Here is a 26,044-nt window from a genome sequence, read left to right on the forward strand (position 1 = left end):
CGTTTCCAGTCCAGTGTAGTAGTCCGTGGTATGCGTGAACGTGAGTCGATCAATTTCTAAATTTAGCCCATGGATAGAATATTGGTTATGACTTTATGAGTGTAATGACCACAATTAAACATGTATACTTTTGATAAGGTTTTAAGCTTTATGATTATGGTTAATGCGTGTCAGTACTCACTTTAGTTTATGTCATGCATAAACAAAATGTTAACTATAAAAAAAAATTACTATACAAGGTATGAAGAATGTTACGATGATATCAGGAAATCTGAATTGTAAGGCATCCCTCCACTTATCTTGAGCCATTTCGACCACTGGTTAGGTCATTATATTTATAATATTTACGTCCGACGGTTGATCCCGCGCGATTATGTAACATCGTTGCCGCCATGATAAATTAAATAGGTATGTCAGCAATTTACCGGTTTTTTGACTAATCGCGCACCCACCCTCCGCCCAGCCATGTACTGTGGCGTAAGCATTTCTCCGTTTCTCATTGGTCCGCCGCCGCCTCCACCGCTCAGCCATAGCCGCTGCGATTCTGCGATCGTGCTCGTGCTCCCATGGCCCATCTCATCTGCTTAGCATGACCCATGATAAATTATATAATTATAATTATTATTTTATTAGAATAATTATTTAATTTATCATGGTATGACCAATATTCTTATATAAGCTTGCATCATATTCATATATACGATAGGCTCTGTCTCTGGTCCCGGAAAATCCGTGAGATTTGCAAATATGTTATCAGTCCCGGACTATTTATGTTATCAATGCGCATGCGCCGGGACTTGGACTTTTTCCAGTAGTTCGTACAATAATTACCGTGCATATTCTTAATCCCGGACAATTTGTGTTATCAAAATATAAAAACCGTGCATATTCATAATCCCCACGTGATAATCCCGGACAATTTATTATCAAAATATAAAAACCGTAAACGTACACTGTACATGGGAGGAGGGGGAGGGGTAATAATTAAATATGTTTAAAAATAAACATTTTAATATGGTGAGTTTGTTGTTTTAATAAATTTTATTAAATTATATTATTATAAGTTTAACTATTTAATTCATTCTTCTGTCTTCACCATGGTACTTACAATTGGACAACGTTTTAAATCGTATGCTGAAGTTATTGACGCCTTAAATCTTTATAAAAAAACCAAATTCAATGATTTTTGGATTAGGGATAATCGTACTCTAAAAACAGCTAAAAACCGGTAAGTATTTTTAATTTTACAATAAATAGGCAAGGAAGCCGTTTTGCACGGTAGCTCTAATTTTTTGTAAAATGTTTTCAATTTCTCATAGGTAGATCACAATCAAATAGTATGGCCAATGTAAATGATGAACTAAAATATGCCTATATAAACTTTAGTTGCATTCACGGTGGTAAAATATTTCGAGAAAAATTGAAAATTTCGAATCGAAAAACATTGTAAGTATAGTACCCACTTGGATGGAAATAAGTGACTTATTTGTTTATTTCACGTAACACATAGCGCAAGTTTAAATTGCCTAAGTATTATAACTGTGAGTAAGGAAATAACTCACTCAAATGATCACTGCATTTTGGTTTATGGGCCCCCTCCCCAACAAATTAAATCCACGATCCACTACTGCCCTCCTAACACAATTTGAATACAATTGGGTTGTAGATTCTGAGTGGAACGATGAATGTATTGATTTCACAATGTGTTTTTTTTTAATTTTTTTTTTGTGACTGTACACGAATACACGATAAGTAGTTGAAACAATGCTTTGATTTTCAACTTCAGACACTTCAGTATCTTGTTCGATGGGAAAGTGAATATTGTTGGTGCATTGGGTAGGTCACAATTTCCCTATAGTTTTCAAAAGCGATGGGAAAAACAACATAAAAATTAAGGAAAAACGGGAATTTTTACTCAAAATCAGTTTCCATAAAATTGATTTTGGTTTTTGGAGTAACTATAAAACAAATGAACGTATATGCATTTTCTAATTTCTATACACAATAAAATTATCAAAATTTTTTGATTAGCTTTGAACTGTTTAGGAACATTTTCTGTTCTAATTTTATTAGTCTTTTTTTCTATGAATGTCAATAAACTTTATTTGTTTGGTAAAAAAGCTTGAAAATTTAGTAGAAGGCTCCTACAATAGACATTTGAAAAATATTAAAAATCCTGAGTCACAGTTTTTATTTATAAGCATTTAAAGTTTAAATTTTAATAATTTATTATTTGTAGTCAAAATTCAAAAATGTATAAAATGTTCAACTTTTATAGCGAAGGATTGGAAATTTAAAACAAAGTTCCACGTAAATAGTTAAATATATAAATTACTTTATTCACAATAATATCATCAAATATATTTAGTAAAATCATAGACTGACTGATCGTTTTAATACTCTGTACCTATAAGTAATTGAAAGTTAGTAATAATGCCAAAGTGTGTTTTTGAAAATTGTGATAGTGGTAGTAGGAAGAAAGGAAAAAATCAGAAGAACCTTGCAGTCCATCTGCATAGGTTCCCAAAAGATATAAATTTGTGTCTTATGTGGTTGCAACAAATTGAATATGGTCAATCTATTAATGCAAAATCTGTAAATCTTAAAACTGGTAACATCATCTATTCATATGAAATAGACATTAAAATTATTCACGTTACATGTATTATTATTTTCATTTACATTTACTTATTAAAATGCATCTAGCTGTTGTTTGTTCATTGCATTTTGCTCCATACCATATTGCCGATAAGCCAATGATACAGAAATTATTGAAATATTCACCTCAACGTATGCGAAAACTTAGAGATGATGCAATTCCTTTGAGGTAAATAATATTCCGGTTTAATTTTTTTAGATTTATTTAATACCAATGTTCTGTTTAATAGTATTTATGGTACAGACTATTATGATATACCTTTTATAAGACCAGTGAACTCTTCTACACTAGTAAACAAAATTGATCCACCTAAAATAGTTACTCCTGCTGGAGTATTTGATGTGTAAGTTTCCTATAAATATTTTGTTTATTGAAATATTCTAATAATTTTTATGTGCATTTAAAAATCAATTAAATTTAACAATAATATAATATTTGTATAATGCTTAGAGAAACTAATAATAAACATCAAAATGTTTCAAAAACATTGGATTTTGTCAATGTTGAACTAGGGGTTCAACCGTTAGTTGATGATTCACATAATGATTTGATTCAGAAGTAATTTAGAAACTTGATGCTTTTGTTAATTTTTCAATGAAATAATCATGTTTATTTTCACTTAGACTGATGGAATCTGTAGATTTGTATAAAAACAAAAATTGCCAACTTAAAAAAGAGAATAATGAATTTAAAAAAAATATATTAGCACTACATAAAGAAAATGAAAGTCTAAAAAATATTTTTAGTAAAATAGAATATAATTTTGAATTACGTTTTAATTCTTTACTGTCAAATATTTTCACACCAACTCAAATTGATATGCTATTACATCCTAAACTGAAAGCATATAAATGGACTTCTGATGATATTTCATCAGCTATAACATTAAGATCAGTATCTCCAAAAGCTTACAGATATTTGAGGAACAAGAAATGTTTTCCTCTACCAGGTAACCAGGTAGGACCAAAATTAATTTTATGATATGCCACTAACAATAAAATTTTATTTTTATTTTTATAACCTATATATTTAGGTATGTCCACATTAAGGACATGGGCTTCTACATTCACAATTCAATCTGGTATTTTAACTAATGTATTACAACTTATGAAAGCCAAAGGTATAATAAAAAGTATAATGTCGATGTAACAGTTTTAGACATTTAAATAATATAAACTATAATTTTTTTTGTTTATATATAAGGTGATTTCTTAACTGTGAAGGAAAAATTAACAGTAATTTCTTTTGATGAGACATATATTTCACAAAGAATTTGTTACGACAAAAAATTTGAAAAAGTATATGGGCCACATAGATGTGTTCAAACCGTTATAGCTAGAGGTAAGCAAATTAATTAACCATGTTACATTTGTATTAAATTTACTTGAATAAAATTAATTAACCTAAAGGTTTATTGAACAATTGGAAACAACCGATATTCTATAACTACAATACTGCTATGATAAAAGAATTACTTAATAACATAATAGAAGCACTACATGAACATGGTTTTAATGTGATCGCCATTGTGAGTGATATGGGTTCTTCAAATGTTGGATTGTGGAGAAATTTGGATATTTTTATAGCAAATACGTCTTTTAAACATCCAATAACTCGTAAAAATGTATATGTGTTTGCTGATGTGTCCCATATCTTAAAACTTGCAAGAAATCATTTTCTCGATCAGTAAGTTGTCTATTACTATCTAAAATCACACACAAAGTTACTTATCAATAATTATATTATAATATCAACTTTGTACTCACCTAGAGGGTTCATTTTATCTAATGGAAAATACATTGGTAAGAACGTATTGCAACAATTAATCAAATTAAACGAAGGAAATGATTTCAAGCTAGCACACAAGATTTCTAACCGTCACATTTCTGTAGAGGGTACAGCTCGGATGAATGTACGGTTAGCTGCAAATTTATTTTCAAATACAGTTGCCAAAGCCATTTTATTCTGTGGGAGCAACAAATATATGATAAATTACAACTGGAAAGAAGTAAAGTTAATACACTATTAAGAAATAATAAATAAATAAACCGGCATGTATTGTCTCAGTCTTACTTACTAACTAACATAAATACATAATATAACATAGCAAAAACTGTTTGCACGAGACAACACATGCAGGTTCTCTTAATTATTAGAATATTAATACTGACCAATTAAAACTGTGTAGGCTTCAGACACTATTAGTCTATTTAATGATTGGTTCGACTTGATGAATACAAATCAGATGTTTGATAAAAATACTGTAAGCTATGGACTTGACCTCACAAAACAAACAGAGCTATTGGACAAAATGAATCAATTTGCATTAAACATGAGAGTTCATGGAAAAAAGTCAATGCTGCCATTCCAAAAAGGTAAAGGAATATTTTATAACAACATATAGTCGCATATTATATTAAAATAATAAACATGAATTAGGTATTGTGATTTCCAATACATCCCTTGTCAATTTATTTGGACACCCAAAAGAATATGGTGTTACTTACATTACTACTAGGAAACTAAATCAAGATGAAGTAGAAAATTTTTTTAGTTATATTAAAGGAATGGCAGGGTCAGCAAATAATTGCATAACAGCATTAGATTTTATGTATTGGTTTGTATTATACTGAGACAATTATTTAAGTTGACTTCAATAATTAATTAATAATAACTTTTATACCTATAATTTAGTCTTAGGTGGTATATTTTAGGTAAACACTCCAATGTTGTGTTTACCGAAAATAGAAACACCGAAGATGGAACAGACGACAGTTTTCTTAACATTCAAAAATGTTTAACCGGTGAAGTTATTGAATCTACTGATTTAATTACCAATTCTTCTCATCAATTTCAAGAAATGGATAATGACTTGGCTCAAATTGAATCCATTTTTGGAACAAGTAATGTTCAAATTTCAAACACTAGTATGGATTTGTTAAATCAGTTTGAATCTGAGGTATATACTAAAAATAATAAATACGTTTACAATTTATGTTAAATTTTCAAGATATAGGTACATTATAACAATTATTTACTTTATAGGCCTTATGCATGGATGACAATAATTCTTTCAACGGCCTTGAGAAGGAAGGTTTGCAATATGTTGTAGGATATGTTGCATCTAGATTTGCAAAAAAATATCCTCTAATGGTATCCGAAGAGCAAACCACCAATGATGAAAATTGGATTAGATATCTGTCCAAAGGGGGATTGACATATCCATCCAGCCAATTAATTAAAGTTGCCAACATAATGGAAAATTTATTCATCGATCGATCGAGGGTATAATGAAGAAATTAACACATTGTTTAATGGAAAAAATTAAACTATCAACACTAGATATACCAGTTGAAGTAGTTCAGTGTCTTGTCCGAACCAGAACATTTATTTGATTAAACAACCTTAATCAAATATTATTAAATACTAAAAATATTAAGAAGAATAAAATTAAGCTTAAAAAATTTACTGAATAAAATATGTATTTAAATAATTAGTTATATATTCTATTATTTCTATTTTTTTTTTGCTTATTGAAAATAATATTCTTATTCTATTCTACTTTATTTTTTATTAAAATAATTATCTGGTGTATAATAAAAGACGAGTTATCACTGCCATCTTTTTAAAAGGTAAGAAATACTTAATTACCCAAACTAGTAACTTAAACTACGCCTATGATCCAACATTTAATATATCATGAATATACCCGCCTATGGACGTAAATAGAGGCTTAGCCCTTCCTGATCCAACTTAAGCTCTCCTTAAGATATTTTAATATATAATATGTTAGTTTTGTATAAATATATTCAACAAATAAATTTATATTTAATTTGTGATAGTTTTGAATTCTATTCTTTTTCTTTTTTTTATTACTTATATTGCCTTCCAAATATGGGCATTAACTAGTTAGTTTATTTTCTAATCAATTTATGAACTTAACTAGTTTAATTTACAGTTGAAATAACTTAGCTTTACTCAGTTAATCCATTAAGTTAAAAAAATTTTGAAATTTTTCGTTTATACGTTAATATTACTATATTAGTATAAAATATAATAAATATTTCAATATTATGTAATAAAGCATGCAAATAACTTGCCCACAATGACTTCAAATCTGAACCCTATAGATAAAATCAAATTGTGTGTAAGTAAGTAGTATATATTTGTATGTTCACAGCCAGCTTTTCCACGGTAAAAATTGTTTTTCAAGGGGAAAATTCTCCCTTGGAGCACACTGATTTACCGCGTAACACAATACGGTACGTACATTACACTGCCCCCCCCCCCCATTGAGCTTTTTTAAAAAAAAACTATACCCATGTTTTAGCACGCCATTAGCATGGATTTGCATGACTATTTTTAGAATTCGCACGAACGTTTTTTACGAGTTATTTAAAAAAAACCATGGGTGGGGCCGGCGTAACGTTACTCCAGCCCCACCCCGTGGAAATAATCACTTTTTTAGCATTTTTTTTTTTTTACCATGTTTTAGCACGCCATTAGCATGGATTTGCACGACGGTTGCCGGTGTCGAATTTTCCCGATTTCCCCGGAAAAACGCATTTCTCACATTAACGCATTTACACCCGTAAAAAAAATATATATACATATATTTAAATATTTACCAAATATTTAAACGCCTTAAATATGCATTCGAATGCTATTTTTTTTTATAGCGTATATCTAATTTTTCAGCAAAAATTTACATTGTTAACAGGGGGATGATCTGGACATAATTAAATCAAGTAAATTTTCTTTAACTGAAGTATATGGAGAAGTTAATTAGGTACGAATTGGTTTTAGATAAAAACGTTTTACGTAATTTTAAATTGTATTTGATTAATTTTCGCCAATACCAATGTTAGAGGTAAGTTTTAATTATTACACATATTATAGTCAATAGGTACTTACTTTGGTTTATTTTACCTTATCGTTGTAAGTAAAACACTAAAACATATTAATCTTTTTTTTAAATATATTACCTTTATGTGCATCAAAGTACATGGTTAGCATTAGCATGTGTATTTTAAATCGTACACTATAGGCAAATACTCACATTTCATTTTGAACTATTATGTATGTATATTATAATATTAAATAAGCATGGTAATTTTAAAAATAGGTAACGATAGAAATGGTTTTAAATAATCGAAATCTTTATTTTAACTTTTATGTTATAGAACCATGAAGTCATGCAATGACGGAAAACAAATCTTACACGTTTAATCATAGGGATTTAAATATACGTAATTTACTATATCATTAATATTTTATTAGTATGTACCTATGTCATATTATTTAGAATAACAGCGTCTATAATATTTTTTGATTCTATATTATTTACAAACATGTGAAAGATATAGATGACATTATTTATTTTTATACCATTACTGTAAAGATTATAATTGTTATGTAGTGTGGATGTTCTATTAATAACCCTTGGTTTATTATTTTTCCACAATACGGTTTATTTTATAAGCTATAAATATTATGTGATTCTAATTTTCATTCAACATTTTATTTTAATGATCAACCTTTATCATACTTCATTCATAGTTTTATGGTCGATGTGATAGCTACGTTATATCATATTAATTTTTGTTCTTAATAATTTTTATTTACAACGAATTTTCAATGGGTGGGCGAAAAGCTGCAGTAGATCCAACGATCGTTATTGATGCCGTTCTATTATTTAAGGATCAAGTTGTAATAACTAACGATAATAAGGAGAAGAGTAAGTACAAATTAATACATTATTAACAACATTATTCATATATTATTTATAATCAGAGTTGAGCAGTATCAAAGATACAATTGTATCTTGTATCTTGGATCATGATACAAAATTTTGTAGTATCAAGTATGATATATCATGATAGATTTTATATTTTTTTTGTGTATCTTTTAAAAAAAAAAAAAATTGTGGTATATGTATAGTACCAAGATATTTCAATTTTCAATACTTATTAGATAATTTCGTCATGGATTGTATTTTTACGAAAAATTGTCCAGGTGCAATCGATAAGTATGATGAATCTTTGATACATGTATTTTGTATTTTGAATTTTGATACACTAAATACACGTATCATGGTGTTTTTTTTTTTTTTTGAGTATCTTGCCCAACCCTGTTTATAATTCAAAAATGTTATATATGCAATATGCATATGTCAAAATATAGGTATAGATAATAGTTAATAGATAATAGTTCTTAAAAGAAACAAAGTGTAAAGTGTAATGAACAAACAAAGTGTAATGGCAAATTTAAATTATTTTTAATATTACATTTTTATTATATGTTACTAGAACTGAAAGCAATGCAACTAATATTATAAAATGTTTTTAGACCAACGAGATTGTGGTAATTATACTATTGATTTTTATATGACTGTGTTAAAAATCATTAATGGTGATTGAGATAGGTCAAATCCACGGGAATTTATCATGGGAAGTTTTGAACATTACTAGCCGGGTATTAAACGACGAATTAAACATATATTTTGATATTTTGAATCATGTAGAGTTGGTATTTTTAACGAGCAACGAAGTGCACGGGGATCAGCTTGTGGTATATATTTTATATCATACTATAATATTTTAATTAATTTCTGAGTCAATGCCACCTCACCGTAAAACAGTATGTATGTATCCATGGCGTAGATAAGTAATACCTACCTTAAAATGTATCTAAATATTTTTCAAATGCCATTTCTCATTAGCTATGGATAGTAAAATGCATAACAGCTATACGTAAAAATGCATGATGACCACACGAGTTATATTTTTAATTAAAACACAATAACTAACACCATTATTCTTTTTTTGAATATGTAATATTATCAAAATATTCTAACTTACATTTTTTTGAATTAAAATATTAAATGTCTTATAAGGAATCTTTGAACCTGATTTTCAAGATTTTTAATAGAGCGAAATATTATTTATGCTAATAATTGATGATAAGGTCTTCCGTAAGTTGACAGTTCAATAAGAGTCAAACTATTTTCAAATTGTATTATTACAGAAATAATATATTACAACATTGAACATTTATATTAAATCATTAGTATCTACAGTTACTTGTTTTAGAATTAACAAACAAACAAAATAAATTTGAAAAAAAACTATTGAATAAAAATTTCCGTTTTAATTTTTTTTTTTTTGTGTCTGTCACCACATTTTGGGCAAGTAAAAATGTTTCGATTTTCTACATCAGCATCTTTCCTAGTAGGGAAGTAAATTTTTTTGGTGCTTTGGGGTTTTTTTCATTAGTTGTTAACTAAAAAAAAATTAAAGGTTCATTCATAGTATAATTTGAATAAGTACCTGAAGTAAAAATTTTGACAGAATGCGTAAAAATTCCCGTATTTTATAGTTTTCGACCAAATCGATTTTTTTATATTATGGTTGTAACTCAAAAACTAATCACAGTAAATACTTGAAATGTTCACCAAATGTTTATATTAGCGTTATCTATGTAGTTACCTTTTCAAAATATTTCGAATTTTTTTTTGAGCTATTAATTGACCACTGAAATTTTCAACTTTTCTGAAAATTTTTTTTTTGAAATACTGATTTAAAAATTTTGGATGGCCAAACAAATTTAAAAATTTAATACAAAGTTTCTTATAAGTTATTCTTATAATAATTAAAAAATTATATGAATACATAGGCACGATTTTTTTTTATTAACATTTGAAGTTCTAATATTGACAAAAATTCGTCAAAATCATCTCCGCTCAGAATCGTTTTTCGTATGCATGACACCTATCATTACATTCAAATTAAACACTTCTATAATATATAATAGTGATCCATACGGCACCTAATGTACATCAGAGCGGTACCCATTTACCCGTTTTTATTTGTTTTGTTTTGTCCGACGCTTTTAAAAACTTTCAGTTTTGATATTCTAAATTACTAACTAGATTCACTTTCCTACCACAAAAAAAAAAAAAACTCATCAATGTACCTAACTCGGACCAAAACCAATAATGAATGATCATACTGATAATATTTAATTTAATTTTGTTAAACAGTTTTAACTGTCTGGTAATGAGTTTATGAACGTTTACAAACATTTTTATGAAAATAAATATACCTATAATTCAATGTATGAGTTTAATCATATGTTTTCTGTAAAAGAAAACACTTAACTAAGTTGATTAAAATATACGATTCATGTAAATCAGTTAGATTTTCGTAATATAACTTAACCAATAATCTAGCTATGTGTAGTATATGTTATAAATTCATCATGAATGTTATAGTTTTTTAGTTTTTTATATATAGTATTACAATTCGTTCTTTGATAATTATTAGGAGGAGGAGTTGCTGTAGCCACAGACAATGTCTGGCGTGACCTTAGCACATATCTTAATAATCGCATGTCGGGTAGAGCGATACATACATTTGTACATAAAGATCGATACAATATCAAAGAAAAACTAGGTTTTCCGACTCTAAATTCAATTTCAGTTCCACAGAAGCTTATTAATGAGAATCAGCCATCAAATGAAACTAGTGATGGTACGTATATTTAAAATTATATTTAAAAATACTATACTTTAAGTTTATGGCCTAAATATATAAAAATTGTATTATGATTTGAGTAAATTCATTTTTTTTAAACCTAAAAGATACTTCCATACAAATTATACAATTATTTATACTTTTCACCTTTATCATTCGTGATTTTTGATGTTCATTGATTTACTAAAATATTATGTAATAGTATAATTATATACCTACTATGTATAATATAGTTATATTAAAACTATAATAACACAAGGTTGTTATTTGTAAATTCATTATCTACTATAATAATAATCTAGTGTATTAAATATAATAATAATTTACTATATTATAATGTTAATATACTACACGTAAACGAATATTAAAATGTATGTCTATTGTCTATGTAATATTTTTTTAAAGACTCTTTTAGTGACTATAGCAGTGATGAGAAAAAATGTATGCCGACAAAAAAATTTGTCATAACATTTTCTGCTGATGAATGGCAACAAATTAAACCGCAAGAAACGGTTTATAAATTGAATGACAAGTCACGGCCTATGCTAAACAAAAGGACATACCTGACACTTGCTAAAAATACGTGGACACCTATATTGGCTGAACACTTTTGGGTTCATAATCAGTTACCATGCTGCTTATCATTTAATAGAGCCAAAGTGAATGCGACTGGATTGTATTATGTTAGCGTTATTGGTCGTTGCACAATTTGTAATTCAATATTTAAAGGGATTATTGAAGATATGCCACCTGAAAATTCTAGGTATTAAATAATTCATAAATTATATATTTTGGTTTATTAAATGCAAATTTTTGAATAACTTTTATTTTCAGAGTTATCGTGCAGTGTACGTATTCTGGTAACTTTACTGAAACCCATACATTTTCAAAAAAACGTCGCCTGATTGGTCCAGCAAAAACCAAAGCAATTGATTCAATTTTGAATGCAGGAATGTCATGCGAAACTTATAGGAAAAATGAAGCTGGTCGGTTAATGACAATAGGTAGGTTTTATTAATACCTACATTTTATTAGAATTTATAAATGATAATTTTAAAATTAATTTATATTAAATAAGTTTATGATATAACATCCATCAAACGTATATTTACAAATATTGAACAGCACTTAGTTAATTTTAGTCTAATTTTATTAAATACAAAAATTATTTAAAACAAACTAGTAGAAATAGTCTTAATAAGCGTTTAAGACGTGCAGAATATTATGTTTTAATTTCACAACGAGTTTTAAAAAGCTATTGTGGTAATCACTATACACATTTTATAATAAATTGTATTAAATTAATACTATAATTTGTCTAGAGGGGTTCCAGTAATGGACGATTAATTAAATATTTTAATCTTGATTTTATTGACTTTTATTGATATTCTTCTACTTTTAATTAAAAACTCTAATTGTCGTTGATTAAACAAACTTTGATCAAATTATAAGTATATTATAGCATTGAATTCAAAAACTAATCACTGTAAATACTTGAAATTTTCACCAAATGTTTATGTCAGTGTTATCTATATACAGTTAACTTTTCGAAATATTTCAATTTTTTTTGAGCTATTTATAGACCACTGAAATTTTCGATTTTTCTGAGAACTTTTTTTCGAAATGTCGATAAAAAAAATTTGGATGGCCAAAAAAACTTGAAAATTTAATACAAGGTTCAAAAAATCGAAAATCGTTAGTCACAATTTTTTTTTATAAGCGTTAAAAGTCAAAATGTTTACAAAATATGTCAAAATCGCCAAAATTTGCAAGTAATTTTGTAGTTGAAAAATCATAAAATTTTTTGAGTTCATATCTAAGGATAAAAAATCAAAATATAATTAACAAAGAATCAATTGAAAACAACAATACATGCTACCCTAATATTTCTAAAAATATTATTAAATAGGTGTATTTTGTTTTTGGTCCTCTCGACGTCTACTTTACAGCAGGATGACTTCCTCAATTTGTATTTATAGCTTTGTTACACCCTTAGTCCCTTGGCTCTTATTGGTTCTATGTAATATGTGTTGAAGTTAATGTTTGGCGATACACATGATATAATAAATTAAGTCGAACATAAACATTTTATATACCTAGGCATGTGCATATACGACATTAAATATAACAGATATATATTTTTTTAAATTCGTTTTTATAATTTTAATTTCTATAATTATCTGTTATTTATGTAGATAAAATATTTTTATCTTTTATCTTTTTTTTAGATAAATTTTATTTGTTTATCTTTTATCTGTTTCTTAAATAAAATTTAGATTTGTTATCTTTATCTTTATCCAGATGATTTTTTTGTTATCTGTTCCTAACACTGCCCGTGAAGCATAATTATACGGCCCGCAGTATAAATATAAATTTTGAATGTGGCCCGCAAGTTGTAAAAGGTTGGGCACGCCTGACCTATAATATCACAATAACAGTTTATGTTTTATTATATTTAAATATTAAAAAATAGCTAGCCTTAGATAAGTGATTTAGGTATAATTGTTAAGTTTAATATACGTTTATATGTGTAATTCCTAATATTTTTTAGGAAATTCTGAACCTGCAATAATCCCTAGTGAAAATGCATTACGTGCTATGAAATATCGACAATTAGCCTCTAATCGTAGACATGAAGACACATTGTCATCTTTGGCTATGATGAAAATGGAAAATGAGTATAGTAATGTAATTCATGGCATAGGGTTTGACCCTTTTTATGTACACTATCATTGTGCCGAACAAATCCATATTTACAGGGGATACTGTAATAGTACTCAAATACCAAAGTTGGTGATTGATGCAACAGGATCGGTCGTGAAAAAATTTCGTAAATTTTGTGGACAAAAAACTCAATCATTATACTTATATGAAGCATTGGTATATGATAGTGCGAAAAACGTAAATTTTACCGTAACAAACATGGTGACTGAAAAACATAATAATTTATCTATTTCAAATTGGCTATTAAATTGGATAAGTTCAGACGTAAAAAAACCGAAGGAAACAGTGTGTGATAACTCGTTGGCCCTACTTTCTGCTATTGTTCAAAGTTTCACACAATTCTCTTCACTCCAAGTATACGTAAGAGTTTGTTCAGACCTGTTAACTCAAGAACTAAGTTCGAATTCACATTTAATTCCTTGGTGTTTTGTGAGAATTGATGTGGCACATTTTATAAAAATATGCACGAAATGGACTCCATTAAAAACTGTGTCTCGGAGAGTAAAAGAGATATTTTTACGAGTAATTGGACTCTTAATAAAATGTAAATCTTTAAAAGAAGCGCATTCATTACTATATTCCCTGTTTGTTGTATTAATTAATGAAACGAATGGAATGGCCATGGAAAACGGACAGGAGACTCCATGCGAAAAACATACAAAAATATTGATTGACGCCACTTCTACGGGTTTTGTTTTGTTTGAACAGCAATTTGATGAAATATTAGCAGCTGTGGAATCGGAAGATGAAGCTAACGACTTTTTGGAAGAAGAGTACGAAGGGCTGAATGATGATGAAAATCCTTTTCAATCGTGGGCTAATAATATATACACCAGAAGTAAGATATTGATAAGCGAAGGATCTGGGATAAATCCGTTCTACCTACCATCATTGGTCCCTTTTCTTATTAAAATTATGAAATTATTACCTTTATGGTCGGGTATCATGATACCCATTTTTGGCTACGGTGATGATATATCTAGCTTAGCAGCAGTCGAATCTAGTTTCAAAAAGCTTAAAACAATTACATTCAAACACTTGTCAATACCAACCGACCTAGAATTTTTTTTAGAAAATCATATTAAATCTCTAAAAGGATCTTCGATGTTACGGGCATCCTACAACAACATAGCTATTTCCTCTAATGGCTCTAACTCTAATTTGCCCGAGCCATGTGAAATAATTGATAATAACCAAAGGTCTACATCGTCAATAATTATTTCCGATAAAATGGATGAAGATGTTACGGACGTTGAAAATCAATCAATTTCTTCTTATGATGCTTTATATGTGGTAGAAAAACCAATAAACGATTATTTAGATTCATTGCCACAGTTTGAATCGGATAATAATTCCCAATCACAAAAATTAGATTATATTAAAGTTCCAATTGGTAATTTTACGACTGAAGAAAGTAGAGCAGTTGAAAGCTGGAACCGCAATAGTAAAAAACAAAGAAAAAGCAATTCTTATCTTAATCCAAACCCTCACTTACGGCACCTTAATATAAGCACGGCAAAAAATAAACAAGCATTACTGATTTTAAAAAATGGTTCAAGATTTGATGAATTAAAAAGTTGCAAATCTAAAGGAGGCAAATTAATTTTGAGCAACACTTGTGCTTTTGATGCTTTGACGTTTGTTGCATATTATTAGTAAATATAAATTAAAATATTGTTTTGTTTATAAATTTTATATTAGATACCTACTTTGTTTTAAAAGGGTAAGAATGATCGGTATAAAAATATTTTAATTTATAAATAATTCAATTCAATTTTATCATAATAAAGTTACGATTTCATAAGTGAAAGTTATTTGTGTGAACTGTATAAGATTTAACTTTTTTTCAAGAACCTGTACACATAATATTTTTAAATTAAAAGAAAATAACCGCATGACAAAGTTACACTACATTTTTAAAATGATGTATAATTTCGTTCAATTTTGAACTTAAAATATCTATAAAAACAAACAAAAATGTAAATAAATATTCAGATTTTTCGGTTACATGGTTAACTATTTACAAAACAAAATTTTTTTTAATTTTAATCCTTAGCTTTAAAAATTGGACATCTTATGAATTTTTCAGTACAAAATCAAATTTTCGTGAGTTTTGCATATATTGTCAATATTTTCATTTTAGTCACTTATAAAAACAAGTATCATTATACGCTCAACTTTTTTTTAGTTTTTACTAACAACAAAAATTTTGGGGAAACTTGTATTAAATTTTAATCTATTTTGAACGAGCGAAGATATTGTTAATGTCGTTAATGACACTGAACCTAAAATTTTTTTGGTCAATAAATATATCAAAATATTTTAAACATTTTATGAAGTGTTGAAAACGTAAATTTTAATATTTGTTAAAAATTTCATATATCTACGGTTATTATTTTTTGTGTTACACTAAAAAGCAAGATTGATTTTTCAAAAATTTGCATTGCATAAAAATTCCCAGTTTTTCCTTAACTTTTTGTTTATTTTTCCCGAGGCATTTAAAAACTATTGAGAATTTTTACCCCCAAATGTACCAACTAAATTCACTTCCCTACCAGAAATGATACTGATGAAGAAGATTCAAGCACTTTTATTACCACAAAACTTGATGAAAGACAAAAATAACATACAACATAACATTGTAAAATCATACATTCATTGCTCCGCTCAGAATCTATTTCAATTGTTTTTTAGAAAATATAATTAAATTTTGAAAAAAATACAGCATGATAAAGTAATTACAAATATAAATCTAAATAAAATATGGGATAATTGCTCAATTTTAAGATTTTAAAGTAAAATTTTTAATTATTTAAAGATATTCTAAAGGAGTTTTACTCAAAAATGTTAAAATAACATATGTGATTTTTAATTTCAATAAAATATATGAATGGACCTCTAATAATTGTGCGTTTAATTTTCAGGTATCTTATTGTGATAGTGACAATTTTGCAACAGCGCAAAAAGAAATTAATACTAATGTAGAGTTTTTAAATTTTATATCGGAGATTATAAAAGGCGGAATATAAAAATCTACTTATACTAAAAGAGCGGAAATCATAATGAAATTTATGAATCCTGAAATACGTGCATTGTAATATGGCAACTCTTTGGTCACATGTGAAGCGACAATAAGTAATATAATAAGTACTCTTTTAAGTGATATCCCATCAGCGATTGAGGTTGCTGAGTGCATATCATGTGACTACAAATATGAAAGACCAATTATGTATTTCACATACCAAATGGGTAAAGAGGACAATTTGGATCAGTTGCAAAGATTTTTAGATGATTGCGTAGAAACTGATTTTATAAATTGTGCGCAAATTGGCTGTAGTAATATGAAATGTGTGAAAACAAATATATCGAACATTAATTTATTTATTGACGTTCTTTATTGGGAAGGTAAGTTTATAAAATTAATGAATATTACTAATTAACATTATATTTTTAAATATTTTTAAATTTCTAGGAGAAAATTATCAGTGTAGTACTGAAGCCGCGAGTGTAATACAAATAAGATTATGTGACATTCCTCCAATTCTGATTAGTGAGACAGTAACATTTCAACTTTGCGGCGTGATATCATTTCATGAAGGAAAGTCTAAGCTTAGAAATTCTATTGGTCATTATACAACTTACGCAAAACGTGAAACAAAAACCTGGGAGTTGTATGATGACCTAAAATCTAAACCTATACCGGTTAAGGACACAACAAAAGTGCCGTGTGAATTTTTATTCTACACAATTTAAATATTACTTTTATCCAACTTGAGTTTTTAAATAATGTTTTTAATTGAAGAGAAAATTAAAATTTTAAAATGTTTTATAAAATAAATCAAAGTACCTATTGACTATAATATGTGTAATAATTAAAACTTATCTCTAACTTTGGTATTGGCAAAAATTAATCAAATACAATTTAAAATTACGTTAAACGTTTTTATCTAAAACCAATTCGTACCTAATTAACTTCTCCATATACTTCTGTATATGGAAAGTGTATAAATTGTTGTCATTCCGTATGTGTCACCTGCAATTATAAAAATCTACAAAGTTGAAGTAAAAATTATCAATCAAAATAAATTATTCATGACAATAATTTATACAGATACGAATTTTTTTAATGGATGTAAACTAATTCGCAGTTATATTTAATAATTTCTTACAGTTTTATAAGTTAACAGGTTAACTGCTACGTTATTTTTCAGTACATTGCCAAAAGCGCTACGTGTACCATTTTTGGTACACTTGTTGTTTTGCCAATATGTTTTTGCGTGCCTACTATGGTACACTTAAATACGATTTTAACACAGGAAAATATTTCGTAGCCCGCCAGACAAACAAATTTTCGACTAGCCCATTAATATCTTATAAATTAATTTGTTTAGGTAAAATTAGAATACGAATGGCAAATCAACCATGTACCAGAGATGGTACACATGGCGGTTAACCTGTTAAAAAATTAAATCTCAGAATTGGTTTTTACAATTACAAATTACGTTAAATATATATATAATATGTAATATGTAGATATATATATATTATATATATCCATGTACTTGAGTGTTTATTACTACTTTATTCGGCCATAAACATTGGGAGAAATAACTAAGGACTAAGGGGTACCTATAGATCCTTTTTACCTATGCACCCAAAACCCTACGAATAAAGTTAAAGAAAATTTACTTGATTTAATTATGTCCAGATCATCCCCCTATTAACAATGTAAATTTTTGCTGAAAAATTAGATATACGCTATAAAAAAAATATAACATTCGAATGCATATTTAAGGCGTTTAAATATTTGGTAAATATTTAAATATATATGTATATATTTTTTTTTTACGGGTGTAAATGCGTTTTTCCGGGGAAATCGGGAAAATTCGACACCGGCGACCGTCGTGCAAATCCATGCTAATGGCGTGCTAAAACATGGTAAAAAAAAAAAAAATGCTAAAAAAGTGATTATTTCCACGGGGTGGGGCTGGAGTAACGTTACGCCGGCCCCACCCATGGTTTTTTTTAAATAACTCGTAAAAAACGTTCGTGCGAATTCTAAAAATAGTCGTGCAAATCCATGCTAATGGCGTGCTAAAACATGGTAAAAAAAAATGCTAAAAAAGTGATTATTTCCACGGGGTGGGGCTGGAGTAACGTTACGCCGGCCCCACCCGTGGTTTTTTTTAAATAACTCGTAAAAAACGTTCGTGCGAATTCTAAAAATAGTCGTGCAAATCCATGCTAATGGCGTGCTAAAACATGGTATAGTTTTTTTAAAAAAAAGCTCAATGGGGGGGAGGGCAGTGTAATGTACGTCAATACGGTGATTACACAAGATTGTCCACCTCTTTGCCACTTACACAAAAATATTTACCGTATCAACTATTTTTTCCCGTTTTTTAAATTTTTTCAATCAAATATCGCTAATTTTTATAAAAATTATAGGGCGATTGTTTTTATGTTTTTAATCACGTTGGTTACACTGTTCTAGTTTTTAAAAATTTATATATTTAACTTCTACTATTTAGTTGCAAGTTAATAATTTTACATTTAGTTACTGCTGATCCGTCGTGTAGTCGAGTTGTGTTTTTTCAAGTTATTATTTCAATTAATTAAAGAAATGAATTTACCAAAACTTTCAAGCGATTTTCAATCATTAGTTCATCGTATACGAAATAATTCAGTTCCAACCCATCCAGGATATACTTCAATTTATTCAAGATTAAGATCTTTCGAACATTTTCCTTTAAATTGTTTTCAAAATAAATATGCTCTAGCTGAATGTGGGTTAAAATATACAGGAGTAGAAGATATCGTCGAATGCTTTTGCTGTGGACTTATTCTTCATAATTGGAAACAAGAAGATGACGTTTGGATTGAACATTGCAGATATAATCCAAAGTGTATATAGGTATGTATTATTAATGAAGGGAAATCAATTTGTTCAAAAAGTGTTAAGTAAATATTGTAACAATGAATATATTTGTAATTGTGAAACTAGGTCATACGACACCGTTTGCTAAATCATGTTCTTTCATTATATGTTGTAATAAATAAAAAAAATATTATAAACAACTTATTATAAACAACTTATATGTGTTAGTTTTTAATCTAATATCTCGTGGACGTGTAGTTCAGTGGATTAGTGCGTTAAGTTAATTTAATAAGTTAATTTCATGTTTCAGGTAAGTAAGTATAAATAATTCCCTCTACTCCCTTCACTACACACTAATCTACTGAACTGCACGTTCACATTTTTTTTACCATTTTTTTTTACAACAGATTTAGTATATAATATGTTTACTGATGAAAAAAAACCTCAGTTTAAAGTATATGTTCCATCAGTTACATTATACTAGATTTTTTTCATATTGATAGTCTGAAACATATTATTATAAATATTATTCATCATGGTTCTACCTATAATCGTATCAAAATCAACCTTCGACATTCGTCCGTATAGTAAGAAGAACGCTACAGTCGGTTTATTAATTAATAAACAAATTTCGATTATTGTGTTATTAGAATGTAAATTATCAAAGAAGATAATTACTTTAAACTTAGAACAATGGTTTACACTCATGTCTGAATCTAATTACATTTCAATTACTAATAATTTACACACCAGATGTAGACGAACAAAAATATCTGATAACTTTACATATTCAACTAATGTTAAGCAGAGTTCAATTACTTTACATATCAATGATGATTATATCACTTTATCACATATAGATTTATGTAGACTTAAACAGCTTCAACATTGTGTAGACCTCTACATTGCAGAAAAACAGAAACGTCTACCAAGTTACCAAGCTACATTTAACACAGCTTACGATCTAATAAAAAACGACGTCCGTGGTCTACCTATCAGTTGTCAGAGAAATGAATTCACAAACCAGTATATACAAAACTATGATTTTAGTTATTACACTCATCTGCAAAACGATGACATATCATTCCTATATGAAATATTACAATACCATTTTAATACAATGTCAGACTTAATACTTCAGGATTTAATAGTATAAAATAAATAAATATTTATATAATATATTGTATTGTTTATTCAATAAAAAACTCATTTTTTTTAAAAAAAACATATAATAATTAGCCTATTATTTTACTTTTGATTGTATGACGTCCTGGGTCTTGTAGCATCGTGTCAAATATTGACTGCATGGTCTGATTCAAGCTAACGTTCAATGTCTGGTCTTTTGACTTTTCGCTTGTATACAACTTAACACCAGCTTCACTAAACTTCCACCTATAATTTTTTTTTTTTTTTAAATCATGAAATGAAGTGATAATAAAAATACCTATTGAAAAAGATTAACAATAGTTTAAAAAAAGTAAATTAGTGATAAATTATTTACCTATCCTTAACTGGAACATTTTCAATATTTGAACATTTATAATGTGTCACCCAGTAATCTGTTGGCTTCTCCTCAAATGTAGCTTTTATCGTAATTAAACCGTCACCTTGTCGAAAAGTTAACGAATTGAAAACTTCCTCATCATATTCTTCTGATCTTAAACGATCACCAACATTGTCTCTGTATGATGCATTCTAAAAAAAAAAGGAAAAAGAATTTATGTGATCATTATAAAAAATAATTTAACTAACCATTTTCATCTGCTTCTTTTTCATAGATTTTTTTTCAATCGTCTTCTCAACACCACGTTTTAAAGTGGTTTTTGTTTTAGATGTTGATTCTAATGGTTTAACTTTAGAGTCAACGGATCCACTGAAATGTTCATTCTATGAAACATAAAAAATAATATATTTTTTTTTATTTAAAAATGTACAAGTGGTTTTATAACCGATATCTAAAAGAAATATATTTTATTTTTATGTATGTTTCTTAATAATTATAACCATAACGTTGAGTAGTGTTACGACTGACCTCCAATTTGTTATTTGGTTTTTAAAAAAAACTTTACTTACCTCTGATTCTGAAGAAATAATTGATGTTCTATAAGACATTTTTGAACTGCGTTGTAGACTGTGTTGAGGACTGAATTGAAATCTTGAAGACTGATGAACCTTAATGGTTTTACACTGGCTTTTTATACACAGATATTAGCCACTACCACAATAATTTTATATGTAAAATGCTAATGTTAATAGCAATGACTTGAAAAACCTTTCTACAAACTTGTTTTACATGAACACAAGTGGCATTATATGAATTATAAAAGAAACAGGATCTAAAATAATCACCCGCCTTGAAAATCAGATTTTATATAGAAACGTTAATGACCTAAAAAGACTTTTCAACAAATATGTAATATAAGCAATAATAGTATAATATATATATATATAAAATATAATATAATATATAAAAATAATATATATATATATATATATATATAATATTAACATTTATTAGAATCAAAAAATAATTAGAAAGAACCGGATTTCCGATATAAAAACATTAAAGGTTAATAGCAATGACCTGAAAAACATTTCCAAAAAAAAAAAAAAATGATTATATATGAACATGACATTATATGAACTGGTTAAAATATCAAATATAATTTACAATAAATTAGAATGTATATATTCAAATAGACTTCTCATATAATAATGTAATAAGAATTTACATAAAAGACTACAAACATGTTCTTACATGGACAAAAGAGAATGGTATTAAGTAATATAATTTACAATCACCTCAGGATTATGAGAGGTACCTAATATTCAATGTTCAAAGAGAGGGTTAAACTCTAGTATAAAACACCGAATTTTTAAACATAAAATCATCAGTTCACCAGCAGCTCTAACAGACCAAGAAGCTATCAGAACAGCAACCATCCTCGACTCTCCAGCAAAACAGTTACCTACCATCAAAAAACACAAAAAACATCTTCAACAACAGTGAAGAGCAACCGCCAGCCAGACTCAGAAAACAGTCATCAGTCAGACTTAGAATACTTCAATAATAACTATGTAAGTACCTATTTTATTATTTTATTAAAACTTTTAATCTTTACTCCTATATTAATAAAAAAAAACTAGAAACAGAATAACAATGATTTAAACACATCATCATTATAATAATATAGTTTTTATGATAATATTATCTATGTTTGTATGATAAAATCATGAAGACTAGAGATAAGGAGGCCAAACACTGCTGGCCGCCTGCATGATTTCCAAACCTATTAAAGTTGTGAGTACAGTGGATCTGATTGGCCCATATTTTTATGGCGGTAAATTCAAAACTATAAAATCAAATAACATTGTATAAATGTGTATTATTATTATGTATTTTGTGATATAATTTAATAATATTAAATATTATATTATATTATTATATATTATACATATTATATTATATATTATTATATATATATTTATATATATAAAATGCAAAAAATACAATATAAAATGTCAAACATTACAGTATAAAATGCACTTAAAAAGGTTTTTAATTTAATTTTTATATTTATATCGATATTATAAGATATTATACAATAGTTCATTAGTACATTACATTTTACATGTATAATGTAAATAGTGTAAATTTTACATCAATAATGTTGATTTTGATTTAAATTTCACATGAAACATTTTTTTAAATTGTGTAATACTTACAAAGCTATGTTTCACAATCACCAGAAAAAAAATGCACTTGCCTACAAACTCACAGCCCTAATTATAATATTTATTTTGTTTATAATATTTAGATATTAAAAAAGCATAATAGGTGATTAGGTACTGATTATTATAAAAAAAATGTGGTAGGTACTCATTTTCCTTTGTAGGTACTCTTCTATCCACCTATATTTTAGATTCCTTTCTCTAATTCTGTTTATTTTTATAATACATTATTATTCACTATTCTTTATTCAGTAATCTTGTATCTTAACATTTAATAAGCGTTTAATTTTTTTTTTCTAGTTGTAGCCAGGTATATTTATTGCAAGTTGTTTACCATATTTAATTGTATATTATATTATTAAGAAGTAAATGTAAACACATAATATTTATTCATTATAATACAACTTATTAGTAATTTCAAACTTCAAAAGTATTTACATTTAATGAAAGCCAAATAGGTAATCATTATTATTATAATATCAGAAATTTAATTAAAATTATATTATAAATAAAACATAATATGAAAGCTTTAAAATAATTGAACCATTCTTGTCTAATTATATGAAAAATAAAAATAATGTTAATACATATTACATAATAAATAAAAATTATACATTTGTTTCATCTCAAAACAGTCAAAACTATAAAATCAAATAATAATAAATTATTGTTTTTTTAAATGTTTTTTGTGATAAGGATAACATTTAAAACTACACTGCAAAGCTCTTATTAACAATCTAAAAATACACATTATTTGATATGAAATTTGGATCTTATGATTGAATTCACAAATCAATATTATTTTGGGTTTCTATACCTATTGACTATTATGTTTGTTTAAAATTACCCTCATTATATAAATATATGATGCATACATTTCATGAGAATTGTTCTTTGGTGTCGAGTGAGCTGAAATGTAAAGTAAGTACACACATTTACCTAAGTTTGAAATACCTACATATATTTATATCTTTTTATAGAGATACTTAAAATTATTTTATGTCTAGATATTACAGATACTACCACCACAATATCGCTCGTTAATATTACAAATAAATAATGTGGATAATGGTTTTTCTTGTTTATTGCGTACATCAATTAATAATAAAAGTAATGCTATTGAATGGAAAAAAGAGTTTGAATTACTAAGTTTAACAACTTATTCTGTGAGTGGTTCTTTTCCTGAAAATACGCAAAAATTAGTGTTTAAAGTAAGTATTTACAGATGAAATTTGTCTTGTTAAGTATTCTATACTTGCCTATTACCTACCTTTACAAAATACCTATATAATAAACACATATATTTTCCTCGATTTCAGAAGAGATATCATTGCCATCACAATACTCGACCAAATTCGAAAACAATTAAGCCTCGTGCAAAACATACATCATGTACAGCAAGATTCACCATTACTGTAAAGCAGAGCAACATGAAAAGGTAAAATAATATTCACTTATTTGTTGGTATAATATATATATAATATATATATATTATTATAAAATATGCATTTAAATGTTGATCTATTAAACTAGGATTTTTAATTATTATGTAAATAATATTATATTACAGAGTATATTTAAATAGCTTATTTGACATTTAATACTAATTGGTTTTGGTAACAATTAATATGGTTGCTAAAAATGTATGTCGTTCAAAGTTGTTAATTATTAGTAATTTTTAATTGAATAACTTATCATTAAAATTTAAATGTATATACAAATATAATGCTAATAGCCTTAGTTGTCGAAGCAGAAATTTATATATCAAGACCTATAAAAAAAAATTTACTAGTATTTATTTATAAAAATAAAAAATTGTGAAATGTAATTCTTAATTGTGTACTAATTATAGGTACTTATATTTATAATGATAATTGTTATTTTTCAGAAGCAAAGATATATACTTAAAGGAATATCCATGTGAAATAGATATATATTTTGTACATAACCATCTTCTGAATAATGCTGAGGCTTTAAGACATAGGCATCCTACTGAGGAGTTGGAAACTATTTTTTCTGAGTATTACTCCAACAATCATTCTCCTTCATCTGCTTTAGAAATGTATAAAATTGATTTACAAAGTAAGCATGGTGATGAATATTTTAAAATTATAGCAGATGGTTCAAAGTGTCCTACTAGGAAGTGGTGCTATGATTTATATTATAAAATTTTTAAACAACAATATGGGGTACCATCTGGTGAACAAATGGTTGTTTGTTTGAAAAAATGTATCGAACAATATAACGAAATTAATAAAATGGAGTGTGCTATTTTGAAAGAAGATTCTGGATCCTTAATATTAGCAATTTGTAGCCCTCCTATGAAAAGAGTATTAATTGAATTAAGAACATCCCATGAAATAATGTTTATGGATAGCTCTGGAAATATGGACAGACATAATAGTAGAGTATTTTTATTATTAGTACCGTCAGTTGCAGGAGCCTTACCTGTGGGAATTATTGTTACGTTTTCTGAAACAGAAAACAATATTTATCAGGGTCTTGAACTTTTTAAGA

General features: G+C 27.3%; 3 protein-coding genes across 3 annotated transcripts in view; 1 reads left to right on the forward strand and 2 right to left on the reverse strand.

Moving 5' to 3' along the window:
• LOC149059157 (uncharacterized) overlaps positions 1-26,044 on the reverse strand; it is a 244,073-nt gene that overhangs the window by 103,668 nt on the left and 114,361 nt on the right. The gene's annotated exons all lie outside the window — the stretch shown is intronic.
• On the forward strand, positions 2,697-3,006 carry LOC149059165 (uncharacterized). The gene is made up of 2 exons (XM_089219692.1): positions 2,697-2,827; positions 2,889-3,006. The coding sequence occupies exons 1-2, from the start codon at positions 2,697-2,699 to the stop codon at positions 3,004-3,006; spliced, it is 249 nt and encodes an 82-aa protein (XP_089075818.1).
• Positions 21,293-22,205, reverse strand: LOC149059166 (uncharacterized). Its single transcript, XM_089216561.1, has 3 exons — positions 21,869-22,205; positions 21,548-21,682; positions 21,293-21,490 (listed from the first exon to the last, which is right to left on the reverse strand). The coding sequence occupies exons 1-3, from the start codon at positions 21,905-21,907 to the stop codon at positions 21,293-21,295; spliced, it is 372 nt and encodes a 123-aa protein (XP_089072687.1). The 5' UTR covers positions 21,908-22,205.

Source organism: Diuraphis noxia, unplaced genomic scaffold, assembly GCF_037042655.1.
Source record: "Diuraphis noxia isolate RWA-SAM2 unplaced genomic scaffold, SU_Dnox_SAM2 contig0001, whole genome shotgun sequence".
In the NCBI taxonomy this organism is placed as follows: domain Eukaryota; kingdom Metazoa; phylum Arthropoda; class Insecta; order Hemiptera; family Aphididae; genus Diuraphis; species Diuraphis noxia.

Bases quoted from the DNA above. Each gene is read 5' to 3' on its own strand.
- LOC149059165 (XM_089219692.1), top strand. From the start codon at position 2,697: ATGCATCTAGCTGTTGTTTGTTCATTGCATTTTGCTCCATACCATATT. The intron at 2,828-2,888 runs GTAAATAATATT...TCTGTTTAATAG, and splicing joins GATGATGCAATTCCTTTGAG to TATTTATGGTACAGACTATT.
- LOC149059166 (XM_089216561.1), bottom strand. From the start codon at position 21,907: ATGTCTTATAGAACATCAATTATTTCTTCAGAATCAGAG. The intron at 21,683-21,868 runs GTAAGTAAAGTT...TATGTTTCATAG, and splicing joins TTATTTCTTCAGAATCAGAG to AATGAACATTTCAGTGGATC. The intron at 21,491-21,547 runs GTTAGTTAAATT...TTTTTTTTTTAG, and splicing joins AAAAGAAGCAGATGAAAATG to AATGCATCATACAGAGACAA.